This window comes from Neomonachus schauinslandi, chromosome 9, assembly GCF_002201575.2.
Source record: "Neomonachus schauinslandi chromosome 9, ASM220157v2, whole genome shotgun sequence".
NCBI lineage: Eukaryota > Metazoa > Chordata > Mammalia > Carnivora > Phocidae > Neomonachus > Neomonachus schauinslandi.
Genome location: NC_058411.1, coordinates 102,017,150 through 102,035,191, shown reverse-complemented (window position 1 = coordinate 102,035,191; position 18,042 = coordinate 102,017,150). Strand labels below are relative to the sequence as shown.

The 18,042-nt window shown below is 49.5% G+C and overlaps 1 protein-coding gene across 8 annotated transcripts in view; it reads left to right on the top strand.

The window, feature by feature from the left end:
- The first annotated feature begins 10,443 nt into the window (after window positions 1-10,443).
- CA12 (carbonic anhydrase 12) overlaps window positions 10,444-18,042 on the top strand; it is a 57,472-nt gene continuing 49,873 nt past the window's right edge. For 7 of the 8 annotated variants that reach the window (XM_021693951.1, XM_021693950.1, XM_044918159.1 and 4 more), the window contains exons 1-2: window positions 10,444-10,646; window positions 16,034-16,054. In XM_021693951.1, the coding sequence (XP_021549626.1) occupies window positions 10,565-10,646; window positions 16,034-16,054 (103 nt within the window). In that variant the 5' untranslated portion in view covers window positions 10,444-10,564. The remainder of the gene's footprint in view (window positions 10,647-16,033; window positions 16,055-18,042) is intronic. The other variant, XM_021693952.1, reaches the window with a different exon arrangement.

Here is an 18,042-nt window from a genome sequence, read left to right as displayed (position 1 = left end):
TTTTGCTAATAACCTCTTTGTCCCACCCTTTTTCCTATAAAAACCTTCCATTTGGTACAACTCCTCGGGGAGCTCCCTTCCATTTGCAAGATGGGATGCTGCCTGATTCTTGAATCACTTAATGAAGCCACTTAGATCTTCAGATTTGCTCAGGTGAATTTTTGTTCTTCAACACTAGTCTATTGCTTCTTTCATTTTAAAAAAGAAGGGCGCCTGGGTGGCTCAGTCGGTTAAGCATCTGCCTTCAGCTCAGGTCATGATCCCAGGGTCTTGGGAACAAGCCCCGAATCGGGCTCCCTGCTCACTGGGGCGCCTGCTTCTCCCTCTCCCTCTACCCCTCCCCCGTGCTTGTACTCTCCCTCTCTCTCTCAAATAAATAAATAAAATATTTTAAAAAAGAAAAAAGAAAACATTTGCCTCTTTCAATGTTTTTAAAATTTAACTTGTGTGACTTTCAATTTGTAACAGACTTGTTTAAAAAAAAAAACAACCACCTCAACAATGCAGAAGTGTAACAAGTAAAACTATCACCTTGTTTCTTGGGACACTGTTGTCACAGTTTTTACTTCCTACTGTCCTAGCTAATCCCTCCTCCGGGTCTGAGTTCCTCCCTCCCCTCTTCCTGCCTTAGGTTCCCCAGGACAGCCCTTCATCTATGGAACTGGAAGACCACAGCCCATTGCTTCTTCAGACTGAAAGATGGAGAAAGTTCAAGGGGGAGGAAGAAGTGAAATAGAGAGGAGGAGAGCAAAAGCAGAACCAGTGAGTGGGAGGAGGGTGGTTGGCAGCCTAGAAGTGGGACAAGGAATAAAATATCTGTCCTGGATGTCTGGCTCTGATGATACCCCAAACTTTTCCCTTCATTGAGTGTCCTTGGCTCTTGGTCTTGGCTCTTGGGCTCTTTTAGGAGCTCTGAGGCCCAGAAGCTTCTTTAGAGGGCCTATCGATGAAACACGGAGCACCATGTGAACTTAGAATGAAGACTCATTGTCATGCACTATGGCTGTTCCTGCCCTGGGCTGTGAACTTGGACCCCTCCTGTGGGCTCACTTCTCAGAGGCCAGTGCTATGTATATAATCACTTCCCCTTGTCCCCAAAGCCATCAGCCACTGACTTTCAGACAATCTACTCACTGTCATATGTATCTGATTCCCTCGATCTATATCTTTGTTGCTCTTCTAGGAATTTCTTGATCTTCTTGAGGAAGTCCCTCAAGAAACTTGACTCCCTGTTTTAAATTGCTGGTATTCCCAGGTTTCATGACTTCTTGAAACTTGTCTTAGGATGTTGTCCATGCAGGGGCGCCTGGGTGGCTCGGTCAGTTGAGCGTCTGACTCTTGGTTTCAGCTCAGGTCCTGATCTCAGGGTCATGAGCCTGAGCCCCGCATTGGGCTCCACGCTTAGCACAGAGTCTGCTTAAGACTCTCCCTCTCTCTCTTCCCCTCCCTCTTGCTTGCTCTCTCTGTCTCTAAAATAAATAAATCTGAAAAAAAAAAAAGATGTTGTCGATGTAAAAATTATTAAGATCACGTAGAAATGTAGGAAAGTGCTATGATCCAGTGCTAGGTTTTTATTAAAAAGTTGTGTCCCCAATATGGTATATTTACTTGACGATAACTGGATAAATATTTTTTGTTGTCATGGACAAGAACTTGAGAATGGAACGTGCAAGAAGTTATTGTCAGCTAGGATGGATTAGTGGGCAATTTTTTCTCCTTTTATGAATTCCCTCTAAATAATTTTGTTTATAAAAGTCATTTGGCCAAGATGTTTCCCTTTTCTAGTTCAATGTTGAGAGTTCTGTTTCCAGTCTTGGCGGGGCCTGCTTTGTCCAGCATCAGACTCTGTTGAATCTTTTTTTTTTTTTTTTAAAGATTTTATTTTTATTTATTTGACAGAGAGAGACACAGCGAGAGAGGGAACACAAGCAGAGGGAGTGGGAGAGGGAGAAGCAGGCTTCCTGTTGAGTAGGGAGCCCGATGAGGGGCTCGATCCCAGGACCCTGGGATCATGACCCGAGCCGAAGGCAGTCGCTTAACCAACTGAGCCACCCAGGCGCCCGAGACTCTGCTGAATCTTCACAGAATCATCATGTTGCTCATGCCCCAGGTGGAAGACCACAGAGTTATCTTTGACTTCCCTGAGCTTCCCCTTTAGTCTGGACAATGGCTACAAGTTAGCACTGTTCCTTCCATAACTTTTCTCTGCCTTCTTCCCCATTTCCTTCTGCGGGCAGCTAGTTATAGACCTATTGTGATGGCATTTCTTTTATTCACGATCTCTCAATTGATTTCTTTCCTTTGAATTGTGTTCACATGGTTTTTCTCTCAGAAGTGTAATGACCTCCAAGATCCTTCTTATCACAGATCAGATGCCTTCACTATAAACAAACAACTCTACAGTTGCAAGCATCGATATACTTTGTAATTACGGCGTATGGAGTCTTCCCTAAATATCTCAAAAGAATCTTACAAATTCTCACTGGAACGAAATGGCACAGTCTCTGTAATAAAAATGGAATGACTGAGTAATCTGAGATATTTCCCTTTCCTGTGCCGCACCCCCAAGGGAAACAATTTGAAGGAAGAGCCCACGTCTCTGGGTTCTAATTTTCTAATTCTCTGAACATCCTTTAAGGACTCTCTCTGTCTCTTGCCATCATTTCTACCATCCATGAAATCCTGTTGAGTAGAGAAAACACAGATATGCCTATCAAAATCAACTTTTGCAAGGGCCCCTGGGTGGCTCGGTCAGTTAAGGGTCTGACAGTTGGTTTCGGCTCAGGTCATGATCTCGGGGGTCAGGGGATCGAGCCCTGAGTCGGGTTCCATGCTCAGTGGGGAGTCTGCTTGTCCCTTTCTCTCCCCCTCTGCCCCTCCCTCTGCTCTCTCTCTTTCTCAAATAAATAAATAAAATCTTTGGAAGAAAACTAACTTTTGCATATCAGTGTTAAAAAACTGAAATGCAGATGTAAGTAATCTAGTTATAATTTATTCCACTGCAAAGTGAACCTCAAACTCTTTTTTTTGGCTAGCTCACCCTTTTATTATAAGAGTGTAACTTCAGGAACAGATGGAAGAACGGCACAGGGCGAGGTCTGTGGTAGGGGTGCCATGCCTCTCCAGGGCCCACTGTCCGCACATCTCCATGTGCTCACCAACCCATAAGTTCTCCAAACCCCGTCCCTTTGGGTTTTTTATGGAGGCTTCATTACACGGGCATGATTGATGAAATCACTGGTGATTGGTGACTGATTCAACCTCCAGCCCCTCTCCTCTCCCCTGAGCCCCAAACTCTTAATTTCAAGGATGGGGGATGGGGTGGGCATAAAGAAGTTAGCTCCTTAGGTAAGACTTCTTTACTCTGTGCGCTCAGCACGCCACCTCTCCTTGGGGAAGTATCTCTAGTTCACTGGCTGCGCCGTCCTGGATGAGAGAACTAGGAAGCCTTGGCTGCCTATCCACTCTCCTGGCCACGGGGGACACTTGAGCCCTTTTTCGGGGCTTGAGAGGGAGCTGGATCCTTGTCAGGGCTGGCCTCTGGCCAGAGAAGCAACTCAATTAGAAGGGTCTGTAAGGAAGCTCCCCGGCCCCCACCTGTCCATGCCATGAAACCAGCTATGTTAACTGCACCAGGGTCCCAGCCTACTGAGCTCTCTGTCAGGCATTGGGGCGGAAAGAAGATGGGTTGCTTGCCAGTTTTCTTTGAAAGGAACGGAAATGAAGGATCAGGTTATCAATTCCTGCAATTGTACAGAACAAGAGTATCTAAGCAAAGGGAAATTACCAGCTTATTCTAATAGCATGCGGTATCTCTGAGCTCAGGAATACCTCCCAGCTCCAAGATTCTAGTGATCAGGCATTTCCTGTCATAAAGTACTTCTGAGTCTACTTGATTAAAAGGCATTATTGCCTCAGTAGGAAGACTGGTTTGTTAGGACAAAAGTGACATTCTTTGAGAGGCCGATGTGTAGAATTAGGGGAAAAGAGATGTCTGGAAATCATCATTCATTCTTCTCTTAGGGTTCATGAAAGCTGGTGTGGTTGCCCAAACGAGGGAAGTTGTGGGGTTGCCTAAACTAGAAACTACGGGTGAAACCGTCCCCCTTCAGCCATTTGAGGCCTTCCTACAGCAGAGAACTACCATTAATATCGTGCTCATTATGTGCCCCTGGGCTAAGTTCTTTACAGGCCACGCTTATTATATTTATTCCTCCCTATTGCTCTTTGCGGGGTATACTTACTCTATGGCCCTCATCTCTTTAAAAAGGAAAATAGGAAATTGAAACTCAGAGAGGTTAAGTGACTTGCCCAATTTACCATGAGTAGTGAGTGGTGGAGCTGACTTTCAAAACCCAGATTCATGTGATGCCAAACTCTTTCCCCTGTGTCACTGGGCCTTCCTGACTGCAGGCGGAAATTGTCAGAACTGGTATCAGGAGTATCACTTTAGGTTGGCACCATGCGCTTGCTGGGATGTGCTCTATGACTGTCCTCTGGTTTGAAGGACAGGGGTGAGAGAGGACAGTGCTTCACACTGAGAACAAGAATAGGATCTGGACCAAACCCCTGAGGTTAGAGAAGAGTGGATCCAACCAGCAGGGGTGAAAGGAGATGTGAGAAAACTTACGCTCTTGTAGTCTAATTATATCTCGTAAACAGTCTCTTGTCAGCTGACCATGGTTTTCAGAATAGTTTACCTGGAAAGAGGAAACATATTGCACCAACATTTATTTTCACTTAAAATGCTAACTTAACTTAGTCCCTGTGCATAGAATTTTAAATTACTGTCATTTTTTTATTAATCATGAAGAGGGCTTTATAAAAAGCCTGATGATGAACCACGATTCCGCACTCGACAGAAGCAATTGCTCCAGGAGTCGGTGGACAAGCAGTTGGACCAGAGTCACAAGTTGCCATGGTAACTGGGGGCACGGGCTGAATGGGATCTTACAGTCAGTCCCTTGTTGGAATCCAGTTTTCGTTTTCTTCGATTAGTAAACCAAGGCTGAGATCAAAACAACCTTTGTTTCGAGCCTTCTCTCAGGAATATCTTGTGTATGTCAAGTACTTTTATTTGGTTTTCCAAAGCACTTCCACATCTATGGTCTCATCCCACACTCACAGCCCAGTGTGGGGTTAGACATTCTTATTTCGACTTAGCGATCCAGAAGCAGAGGCCGATGCAGGAGATTTGCTATAGGCCTAGAGCTCATTCCTGGCAGAGCTGAGTTCAGCATTCTTTCCTGCGGGTCACTCTGCCCTCTAGCTGATCCTGCCTGAAAGCGAGCAGGGTAGCCAGGGTTCACACACAGGCTGTGACTCCAGGCCATGGCTCCACAAGCAAAGCAGCGGATGTGGATAAAGCTACAAAAGTGACTATATTTTCAAAGACCTAGACATTTGCACTAGGATCAAAGGGTCCATGCGAGACCTCAGTCACTACCCAGTCAAAGGAAATCCCTTGGCTTTTTCCTTCCTTCTTCCTCTCCTTCCCTTTCCTTCCTCCTTCCCTCCCTCCCTCTCTCTCTCTCTCCCTCTGCTTTCCTCCATATCCCCTTTCCTTGGTCAAAGCAGAGCTCACTGATATAACAAGGAACTATGTAGTCGGGCTCATATTCTCATTGGCTGGAGAACTGTGTCGAATCAGAGCTCTGTGGTCTCAGGTTCCTTGTCCCACATTTTGGCAGATGTGCTCGGCATTGATCAGAGGGCAGGGGTTCTCAGTCACCCCATGGGGACTGGGGAGGAGGACACAGCAGCGTCCCATGCTGAGCATTATTTCGTTGTCAGAATTGCCACACTGTGCCCCTCATCAACAAATAAATGATCATAACATCTAGAAAACTGGAGAATCCCCATCTCAGCAGGATCCAGAAGTAGAACATCCCCATCTAAAGAATTTGCTAGGATAGTTGTGAAAAGGGCCCCTCCTGGGCTGTGGCGACAGAGAATCATCTGGTTGAGGATTCAGTCTCTGCCACTCAAAAAGCCTCACTCAAGGAAAGGGTTTAGCTTTTTCAAGCCTCAGATTCGTGATCTATAAAATGGCAAACCTAACACCCACCCCACAGGTTGTCGTAAGAATAAAGTGCCATGCACAGTGTCAGGCAAACAGTAGGTACTCAATAAATGTTAGTTCTCCTCCGACCGGTCCTTTCTTTAGCCATAAAAAGGTGCGTTCCCAGTTGAGTGACACTGTTTGAAGGGTTAACTCTTACCCTGAGAAATCAAAGTCTCTACACTAACACCATTATGCCTGACAGGCCAATGACTAGGTTGTGTATGGGCAAGTGGGGCCAGCTTTGAGAAAGAAGAGCCCGGTATTAGCTGTGCATTTCAGAGGTCTTATGAAGTCACAGAATCTAATTCTTACATGGGTGATGTCTCCCCTCATCGCCCCAGGACAGAGTGGATCCCTTCTGGTTATACATCAACCTTGCATCACACTTAATCCAATCTTAATTATATGGTTGTTCATGAGACCGTTTTACATCTACACACTCTCCAAGAGCAAGGACGAAGCCTAGCACAGTGCCTGGCACACAGAGGGTGAAGGAATGAACAGCGAAGTTTCCACTTGCCTTATCTCATTCCATCCAGATCTCAATTCTGTTAGTGACCCAGGGGCCGGGATGACAACCTGCACTTTACAAATGAGGAAACTGAAGTTTCAAGAGGTCGTACCACTGTCAAGGCCATTCGGTAAGTAGTGGTGGGGCAGGCACTTCGGCCCAGAACTCCGGACACCAAATCTCTGGCTCCTTTCCTCCACACTCCTCTGCCCTTTGACTCATCGGCCTCGCCCCCTTGTCGATTCTGACGGTGACACCGTACAAGAGCTCCTCTCCCTGGAGCCTTCTGTCTGGGCATGTCATTTGGTGGCCAGTTGCCACATTGTGAGTGCTGAAGGTCCCTTTTCCACCTTAACCCATTGAGTAATGGCTTAGTTATTGGCTGGCGAGCACCCCATCTGATGATGGCCAAGCGAGCCCAGACGTGTCCAGTTACGCAGGCCTCAGGAAGCCTCTGGCAGGGAAGATTCCCAGAGTTGGGAACTTAACCTGGTTAGGTTTGTGCTGTTTTCTTGAGGGGCGAAGGGGTGCTTGACATTTGGCTTCAGTACTTTAGAAGGTTGGTCATTCCATCCATTCCTGTTTGCTTTTCCACCCTTCTGATCCCCTAAAATTAAAAAAAAAAAAAAATCACTCAAAGCACTTAGGGCAATTGAATCTCAGTTTATATCCTCAATTCTCTTTTAATTGCTATCCGTTCTTTACTAATTAACCACATCTCTGATCCAGACAAGCAGTAAACATCCCAACCCTCTCCTATATCTCCATTACACCCAGTTCACAATCTTGCCTTACTGATCTATTAAATCCATCCCTTTTTTTAACCGCCCCCCCCCATCTCTGGGGATCCTTGGAGAACACTTAGACATGCATGTTCCAGGACAAATTGAACTTAATGTTTAGCCAGACATAATAAAACACCTGAACTGAGAGTAACCAAATGTGTGTACATGGCCCAGTTTCCCTGTATCTACTCGTGAGCTGTGGGATGAGTGATTTCATCTGCATGGGTTCAGTCTGTGCATCTCCGAGGCCGCAGGGGCTCTTCCCTACCTCTTGTGTCCTTCAAGTACATTTCATCTTCTAAAGCCCTTGATGACAAATCAGAGACAGGAATGCCTTAAGAGCCCCAAGTGAACTGCTCACTCACTGCTCTGAAGCTTATTCAAGGTTCTTTATCAAGAGTTGCAGGCAGAAAAGGTCATCCTTAAGCCTGCTGTGGCCTGGAAGTGCTGGTGACAAGATTGTCTTTGTAACTACTTCCTTAAAAAGACTTCAGAGCTCTTTATTTTTATTTATTTATTTATTTTAAAGATTTTATTTATTTATTCATGAGAGACAGAGAGAGAGAGAGAGAGAAGCAGGCTCCCAAGGAGCAGGGAGCCCGATGCGGGACTCGATCCCAGGACCCTGGGATCATGACCTGAGCCGAAGGCAGACGCTTAACCATCTGAGCCACCCAGGCGCCCTTCAGAGCTCTTTATTTTTTTTTTATTTTTTATTTTTTATTCTTATGTTAATCCCCATACATTACATCATTAGTTTTAGATGAAGTGTTCCATGATTCATTGTTTGTGCATAACACCCAGTGCTCCATGCAGAATGTGCCCTCCTCAATACCCATCACCAGGCTAACCCATCCTCCCACCCCCCTCCCCTCTAGAACCCTGTTTGTTTTTCAGAGTCCATCGTCTCTCATGGTTCGTCTACCCCTCCGATTTCCCCCGCTTCATTCTTCCCCTCCCGCTACCTTCTTCTTCTTCTTTTTTTTTTTTCTTAACATATATTGCATTATTTGTTTCAGAGGTACAGATCTGAGATTCAACAGTCTTGCACAATTCACAGCGCTTACCAGAGCACATACCCTCCCCAGTGTCTATCACCCAGTCACCCCATCCCTACCGCCCCACCCCCCACTCCAGCAACCCTCAGTTTGTTTCCTGCAATTAAGAATTCCTCATATCAGTGAGATCATATGATACATGTCTTTCTCTGTTTGACTTATTTCGCTCAACGTAATACCCTCCAGTTCCATCCACGTCGTTGCAAATGGCAAGATCTCATTCCTTTTGATGGCTGCATAATATTCCATTGTATATATATACCACATCTTCTTTATCCATTCATCTGTCGATGGAGATCTTGGCTCTTTCCACAGTTTGGCTATTGTGGACATTGCTGCTATAAACATCGGGGTGCACGTACCCCTTCGGATCCCTACTTTTGTATCTTTGGGGTAAATACCCAGTAGTCAGAGCTCTTTATTAATGCAAACAATCGCTGAGCTGAGAGGGACAGAACAGTAGCACCCCTTTTAATGTGGGTGGCATGTGCTTCCTGGTGACTCTCAGCACAGAAGCTGCTCAATCCCTCCAAAACCTGCTTGGACAAGTGGTTTCCCTGGTCGCTGAGGCCGGCCTGAGAGTCCACACAGGTTGAGAGTCAGCACAGACCTGAGAGATGTGAGGCTGGTCGGGCTGTCAGGCTGTGGTGGCCAACAGAATAGGGCAGGATGGGTCAAGTCGCAAAATCAGGGGTCATGTACCAGGGCTGGGTGAGTACCCTTCATCAGACCATGTGGTCCGAGCAATGTCTATAGGCAGCAAGAAGCTAAGAGACTAGGCAAGGTCACAGAGCAGGAAGGAAACCGAGCCCAGCGTGGGGAGCAGAACAGACACTGGGAGGCCCAGGGAAGCCAGAAGCACAAATGACAAGCACAATGGGAACAGCAAGTGGCAGTAACAGCAGGAGAAAGATTTATCCAGTATTGGAGGCAGCAGGTTAATAAAATCTTTAACAAGTGAACATGGACTAACTACAAAGGGGGATCAGAGTCACATGTATATAACCAGATGTACACATATACCTACTTAAAAGAATACACATATGTGTGGGGCGCCTGGGTGGCTCAGTGTCTGCCTTCGGCTCAGGTCATGGTCCCAGGGTCCTGGGATCAAGTCCCACATCGGGCTTCCTAGTTGGCGGGAAGCCTGCTTCTCCCTCTCCCACTCCCCCTGCTTGTGTTCCCTCTCTCGCTGTGTCTCTCTCTGTCAAATAAATAAATAAGATCTTAAAAAAAAAAAAAAGAATACACATATGTGTGAAAAGTGGGCAGAAATGAGCAACAGGTGATGATAATATGCACTGGAAGCTGAACCCAGGACACAATGCAAAACGCCTAGTACAGTGCCTGACACATAGTAGGTGATCAATAATACGCCTTTTTCCGCCACGGCTAACCCACAGAAGGGCTACCGCTCCCCCCGGCTTCCGAGAGAACGGACTGATACTGTGAAGCAGCTTACGTGTTACTAGGGCAAGTCTAATTGCTTCGGAAAGCTGTTCACCGTGTACCCTGCCGCGCTATTTAGCTATTCTAAATGAATTTCTTTGTGTCCAAATGAAAAAGCAAGACCTTCTCAGGCTGCACTGTCCAATCGGCCGCGATTCGGAGTTGAACGCAACCTCTCTGCTCTCCTTTCCAGTCCCTAACGTGTGCCTGGCACACGACGAGGGGGGCCCCTGAAGGAGGCACTGGCCCACACGGCATTATACTTAGGGGGCTTCTCGGTAAGGGCTGCGACAGCCCGGGGCAGTGACCCCTGGAGCCGGTCCCTAGGCGCACCCTCCCCGGTGGGGCCCACGATAGGCGGCTCTCCCGACCCCTGCCCGCCGCTCCCACGGAGAGACCGGGCTTCCCAGGCGAGCGCTGCGCCCGCCGAGCGCGGCTAAAGTCAGGCTACCACTCACCTCGCAACCGGGGCGCCAGACCTGCTGTGGGCAGGGCGTTCTCCCCCGCGCACGATGACATCATGTGCTTGGGGCTGAGTCGCTCTATAAGAGCGGCCCGCCACGAGCCGGGCGCCCGAAGAGCAGACGCGCTCGCACTGCCGGGCTGCGCGCACGCGGGCCCCAGCGCGGGAGCAGAGGCAGCGAGAGCCCCCGCTCCCCCACCCGGCGGCGCCCCCGCCCCGCCCCCGCCGCGCGCGATGCCCCGCAGCCTGCACGCCGCCGCGGTCCTCCTGCTGCTCTGCTTAAAGGAACAGCCGGCCGGCCCAGCCCCGCTCAACGGTAAAGTGTCCGCCCGCTCTTTCCTCAGTCCCCAGCGCGCAGCCACACCGGGCCGGAGGATTGCCTGCGGGGCTCGCTAATGCTAAAGCAAAGTCCTTTTGGCGGGGCGCATACTCTCCAATGGCGTATTTTTAGACACTTTGGAAAAGGCGTTTTGGAAAATTCTTTTGCCTTTGGAATGCACGACCTGTTGCGATGGGGGGAAGCACGTGTCTTCGGATTAAAACATGCTCGTGTGTTCTTGGAGCTCTCCCCAGCTCTGGAGGGGTGGGTGGCTTGGGAACTTGCTAAGGGGTGGGGGAGGGAGAAGGGAAACCAGGATTTAAAATGCTGTGCCCCGATCCGCGATCCACGTGCAGATGGTCGAGGAGTCAATGTGGCGTCGGAGCCGCCTGGTTAGCAGGAAGGGTTTGCAATGCCCCAGCTGCAGCACCTTCCCGCAGTGGTGGATGCTTTTCTTTGGAGGAGAGGCTCTTTACCATTAAGTTTTACCTCCAAGTCAAAGGGATGATGCATCCCATTCTTAATCATTGTTTTTCTCCAGAAGGGCTCTACTGTCTTGAACGTGTGTGTGCACTCGGAAGAGCATACACACCTCACTTCTGAGTGTAATTAGGGCTCTTAACCCCGAAAGGCTGGAGGCTGAGGGTGCCCAAGGGGATGGCAGGAGGAGATGTGGGGACCTTGGGTCAAGGCAGTGAGTTTGGGTGCGCAGCCAAGGTCAAGGTTAGTTAATCCTTAGGAGCAAGGAGAGGATGACAAGCTTTTGCCTGCCTCTCCAGCTGCTGGCTGAGCACTTTTCTGGGGCTAGATAGTGAGTTTTGTGGAAACTTCCCCAGTAACTGATGGTAGCTCCTGCCCTTGACAGAGTGTGTTCCAAGTTGTAGGGACATTTGTAGGTGCTATCGGTCCTGGACCGAGGTTAGGCTGAAATATTTGTAGGAGGGCTGAAAGTGACTATGATGGCTGGAAATGGATCCTCCCTTGCTGGACAGTGGTGTGGGAAATTGATCCTGCTCTGTAGCGTGAAGACTCAGAGCCTCCTTCTCTGCTGGAGGTCACACGGTGTCGGTGGGGCTGGGTAGGAGGGAGGTGGGGGAGCTGGCCTGTCACAGCATTGGCGTTACTCTTAACTCAAATCCACTGGCTGGTAAGATATGCTTGGTATTATTTCGCTCGTCTGGTCCAGAAGAAATAGAAGTTTGGGGGACGCCCGGGTGGCTCAGTTCGTTAAACACCGGACTCTTGATCTCAGCTCAGGTCTTGATCTCCGGGGTGTGAGTTCAAGCCCCACGTTGGGCTCCATGCTGGGCATGGAGCCTATTAAAAAAAAAAAAATTGGTGGAAGAAAGGGGTTACATGAAAGTGGAAATTAATTTTTAAAACTGCAGACTTTGACACGTATTCCCCTTTTGAGAAAGCTGCACCGGGACCTGAAGTTTTGCGAGAAATCTCCCTTGTAGTTCCAAGCTGCTCTGAGGAGAGAAACAGCCATTCATTGGCTCTTTCCAGAAAGCCTGTTACTACCCTCACTCTGGGGCAGCCCCTCCTCCCTTCCCTCTCTTCCCCTGCCATCCCTGCCCTCCCCTCCCTCTCCTCCCTCTCTCCCTAACCCCTGCCCTTGCCCCTGCCCTTTTGCCTCCCTTTCCCTCCTCCTTTGCCTTCCTTCTCTCCCCATTTTCCAAGTCGGGGTGGGGGAGCTTGCAGTCAAAAAGCCACTTTCACCCCCACACTGAGTAGCCAGCCTGCCTACCCCTAGAGTCCAAGAACACAGTTTTTATTCTGTTATTCCTCATGTAGGTTTCTTGACTGTTTAAGTGCCTCAGGGGACAAGGTCAAAGCCAAAGTCACCGAGATGTAGAGTGTCAGTATTAACACAGGGTGGGGAGTGGAGGGGGGTTAAACTAGGTAATGAGGTCAAAGTGTGGTCTACCCTCCTCCCGGAGCATTTAAACTCCCAGCATTTGGCACTGGTAAATGTCTGGGGAAAAAAAATGACTGGAGTGGGGAAGGAGGGAGCATAAAAAGGTGAGGTCACGTGTCTTCTGGAGAAAACCTTTGAATGCTGAGTTGCTGTGGGGAACATTTCAATGATTTCTCGCAGAGTCTGCTCTGCCTGAACCTGGTATGGAGAGCTGAGCAGTCTCTGGCAATGACGGTTACTCAGAGAAGGTTCTAGCACCCAGACCAGGAAGCAGGCAGGGCCCTGAACCCCTGGCCTGAATCCTCATCTGTCCCACTTCCTCAGTGAGCACGCCGGGCATTCTCCCCGCCCGGTACAGAGTAGGCCTGCAGGTTCTAACAGGCATCGAGCTGGGCCTCCCAGGTCTCCCACACAGAAGAGGAAAAAGGTCCCTCCTGGAAAAGCCTGCTCCCTGAGGAAACCTCCAAGGTGTAGGTAGCCGCAGGGGTCTTGGCCCGGCCTGCCTCCTGCGTGTGGTCAGGACTCCTGCCCTAACCAGGAGGCGGGGAACCATGAGGCGCCACATCCAAATAACACACACACACACACACACGTCCCTTCAGAAAGTCTTCCTCGGGTCAGTTCTGAGCTGAAGAGGGACCAGGCTGGGCCCTGACCTTCATCAGATGACCCCCCCCAACATTCAGACCACCCTCCCCTTCCTTCTACGGTGCTGCTTCTCCCCAGCTTCCAGCTCCCCAGTCCTTCCGGACACTGTCATTTATACTCAAAGCACCAGGGCCTGAGGACCAGGCAGGCTTGCCTGGAGAGAGGAAGGCAGGGAAGTTCACTCTGGATGCTGCTGCTTTTTAAGAACGCATCCCTGGTCCTGTGTCACCACCAGAGGTCTCAGTCCCCCATGTCCACTCTGTGACACTGGCCCCTGAGCTGCCCGCAGTATTTCCTGGATGCCTCATCTAAGGATGAGCCTCGACCATAGGGAAGACCTCAGCTTAGCAAGCTTTGGTGGGGAGAGCTCAGAAGAGGTGGAATATGAAAGGCTATGATTTGATTTGGGGGCAGGTGCAATTAAAGTCCTGGCCAAGGCAGGACTGCTCGGAGGCTGCAGCTGTTTTTCTGGTGGTCTCCAGGATCACGGGAGTGGCCATCTCTCCGGGTTAGCTGTGAGGATGAACTCCCCCAATCCTCATGAACGTCTGTGTGCTGAGCTTCCAAGTGCTCTGCCCAGCTACCTGGCAATGATCTGGTTTCTTCTAGCTCTGAAATCCAGAACTGGTAAATGTCTGGGAAAAAAAAATGACTGGAGTGGGGAAGGAGGGAGCATAAAAAGGTGAGGTCACGTGTCTTCTGGAGAAAACCTTTGAATGCTGAGTTGCTGTGGGGAACATTTCAATGATTTCTCGCAGAGTCTGCTCTGCCTGAACCTGGTATGGAGAGCTGAGCAGTCTCTGGCAATGACGGTTACTCAGAGAAGGTTCTAGTCCAGAACTGGATTTCAGTAGCGAAGCCCTCAGACAAAACCCCTGAAGAGGTTTGAGGTCCCCTGTAGCTTGGTTCCAAGGCAATGCCTTCTTTGTTCCTTTCCAGTGTCGTTTCGGGGAATGCGCTGGCAGTCCACTCGGGGCTTACACACAGGTTTGGTTCTGCATGTCTTCAGCTAATTGCTAATTCCCGGGAGGTTAATCTTGGGACTCTTAACTCCTGTGGGGTCCATAGCAGGTTTTAGGGGTTCTGCGGACCTCCTGAAATTAATTGTACATGAAATTTTGTGTGTCCAAGCCTATGGACATTTTTATGGAGAAGGGGTCTGTAAGTACTCATTAGATATTCTAAGGTGTCTGAACACCAGCCCCCCTCGCTCTTGCGATTGAGAAGGAGACTCGAAGATTTCCCAAGTTTGCTGGAGGTACTGGTAAATGTGGAGAGACACTTCTTAGCAGGCACTGATCTTCCACTTCATGCAGGGGACTGTCATTGCCTTACATATAAAACAAGGTGATAGGCTGCAGGTGGTGCACAGAGACCTCACCGCTTCTCTTCCAGGGAGGGAGGACAGTAATAACACCTCAACCTAAACAAATCATGGAGGAACCCTGCAGGCCTATTTTACCGAGATGTGGAGATACTACCCAGATTGAAAAAGGCTTCAAAGTGCTCTAGGGACCAGGAAAATAGCGAGGGGTGTCAGGGGCCTGATATTTTATTAAAAAGCCTTGTAGAACCCATCTGACACTTTAAACCATGTACAAGTGTAACTAGATACAATTACCATTTTGAAAATTAAAAACCAAATTCATTAAAAGCACTGAGGCAAAGAAAGGAACCAGAACAACAGAAAACCGTGGGATTAAACTAGCTTTTCAAAAGCAGCAAAATTCTCTTTTTGCTTTTAAAAATCACTGTTGCCTTGAGTAGGAAATGCTCGGTTGCTGTGATGGGTGCAGGTTGCTGGTCAGTTAGGTTTTGCTGCAAATCAGCTCCCTAGAGAGAACGGGGCCGTGAGAGCCTTCCTCTTCCGACTGTACCCTGTGGGCCCCGCATCATGATGGCATCAAGAGAAGCCAGGAGATGTACTTGGGATGTGAAGAGTCCCTCTCCCTGGATATGTCCCCTGAGGCACCCCGAGTCTCAGGGTCTCTGTGTTCTTCTGGAGGTGAAGAGGGAGGTGTCAGGCAGGGTACCAAGGGTGGAACTCTGTAACATTTCTTTTTCCAAAATATGTTTGGATGTAGGAACGGGGGACTTCTGTGCGTGAAGGGTGTGCAGTGGGAGGTGGTAGGTGACTTTCATGATATTCCTGGCAGAACCTCTCCTACACCTTCTCTCCCCCCACCCCCGAAATTCTAACTCGGGGGAGGGGGGCAGCTTCCTCAAAGAAAAACTTTCCTTTTGAGCGGAGTTTTCTCCTCTTTAGGAACTGATGTGAATGGCTCTCCAGGGTGTGTTGTTCGGTGGGAAAAAGCAAGAGGCCTACCAGTGTTTCCAGTATGTTGACATCTGTGTTGCAGAAATGGGGAGAAAGAATGTGATTACATATGCGCGTGTAGTCACTGTGAAAATGTTCCCAGCAGCTCATAAAACTGGCTTTCTCTCTCCTGGAAGCAGGGAGATCGGGTGGGAGGAAGAGCTTTCATTGTGTACCCTTTGGGAGCTTTTGGGGTTTGAGCCTTGTGAATTTCTTTTACGTCTTCAGAAAATAAAATTTGGCTTCTCTAGGATCTGGGAGGCTTCTAATGAAGAAGCCGCCTCCGCGGCCCTTGAGCCCCTGCACCCACCCGCGGCCCCGCGCCTCCCCCTGGCGGCTCTGGGAAGCGGCCGACGTGACACAGACTCTGACAACGTCCTGCCTTCTGGGCATCCGCCTCCTTTCCGACCTCACCCATTTCAAAATCCAATCTGTAGCGTTTTCTCTCACTTGCTTAAGCTCCGTTGTACTTACTTTGCTTTGTTTTGTTCTTTGCAGGATCCAAGTGGAGCTATTTTGGTAAGTAGAGATCTTAAATACTTTAAAAAAAAAAAGATTTATTTACTTTAGAGAGAGTGAGCGCGGGGGGGCGGTGGAGGGGCAGAGAGAGAGAGAGAATCTTAAGCAGACTCTGCGCCGACCACATGCCTGACATGCGGCTCGATCTCATGACCCTGAGATCATGACTTGAGCCGAAATCAGGAGTCGGATGTCTAACCAACTGCGCCACCCAGCCGCCCCTTAAATACTTTTTGGAGGAGATGGCTGTATTTAATGAAAAAGCCAGAAACGCCATGATCTGTGGAGGTTATTGTGGGGGTTGAGAAGAAGGACTCTCGTATCATTAAGGGAGCACAAAGGCTTCTCTAAAGAACTGTTCCGCACGGGCTGCATGCCGTACTTTCTCCAAGCACAGGAGCCTGCTCCGTGCACTCAAACTATGAATCCTAGCATTCTGGTTCCAGATTCCTGCAAGGATTTCTGCCAGACCTCCCAGGTGAATGTGCCTCGGTTACCTCCAGACTGCAAGGGCCTTGGGTGGGAGAGAGACCTTCTCCTCCATAGGACATTTATTCTACAATAAACAAAGCATAAAGGGCTCCTTTCTGGAAGTTTGGCTCAGACCCCAGAATTTAAGCTGTCCGCGTGTCTAGAATTAACGTCTTGTTGCCATGTTTGTAAGCATGTGGAGTTCAGAGGTGGTGATGGCCTGTCCTTACTGAGAGAGGGATGCCTGCCCCGTGCGTGAGAAGGGAGAGGGATGTCAAGTATGCAGCGGGGTTTCCGGGGGATTGACAAGAATGACATTAGCCATCCCTGGCAGTCCTGCGAGATAAGCAGCTTGAAATTAGCTCAGCCAGTGTGTGAAATGGACTGGAAATTTGGTCATCAGCTGGGGTGGGAATGGGAGGCCGAGTGCCAGGTCCACGGACAAGTGCGAGAATGTTAATAATGTCTTGTGAGGGACAGTCAGGAGCACGGGACAACATAGATTGTTCTGGAAAGAGGAGGCTGGAACTGGCCTCCCTGGCACGGGAGGAGGGGTGACAGGCAGAGGATTTGATCACCACAGTGGAAGCAGAATCCACAGCAAGGTCTGACTTAGATTTGCAAAAGCTAGCCTTTGGCTGTTTGTTAGCCCGGGAGGCATAGAAAAGTCACTGAGTTAATTCGCCAACCACCTACAGGCCAAGGTCTCCTGGCTCCAGCGTTGCATGGCTCCATCATTATGTACTTTCTTGTGCAAGACACGCTGCTAAGTGGGTGAGTAATTAGAAGGGGAGGCTGTGCTCTGTAGCTGGGAGTACTTACAGCTCCCAATTCAAAGCTGAATAGAGAATGGCAGGTAATGAATAAATGGTTCAGTGCTCTGAGGGTTCCGAGGAAAGAGAGTGCTAGGGCTGGATGGTCAAGGAAGGCGCCCTGGAGGGGGAGGGCTTTCACCTGGACCTTGGAGGATGGAGAGGATTCAGTGGGGGTAGGAAGGAAGTGCTGTTGGCTAAGATGATGATGGCGTCACATGAGCGGAGACAAGAAACAACAAGATGGTATTTGGGGGGGCAACATCTACAGAAAGAGTTCCAGGGGAGTGATTAACTCTTAAGGTCAGAAACAGAGGTTGTATCGAGCAGGGGAGACATGGAGGGGCAGGCTGGACCCTTCTCATTTTGTCCCAGAGATGGAGGGGCAGGGCAGGGAGTAATCTGTGTTTTAGGGAGAGTCACGTGGTAGTGGGGGCTGGAGAGGGAAGGATGGGGGGCAGGAAGGTGTCTGGCCTTTGCAGAATTCCTATTTGAGGTCTTCACATCCAGCTTGGGGATGGCAGTCAGAGGGAAGGAGAGGCCAGGCAAATCACTCGACCCAGGAAGACTGAGCAGAGTCTGGGCCTCAGGGCTCCTCGGGAGGGAGGCTGGCCGTGTGCGGGGTGACGGGAGCAGCGCAGAAGCATTTCCTGACCGCTAGCCCCCCCCCCCCCCCCCCCCCCCCCCCCCCCCCCCCCCCCCGCC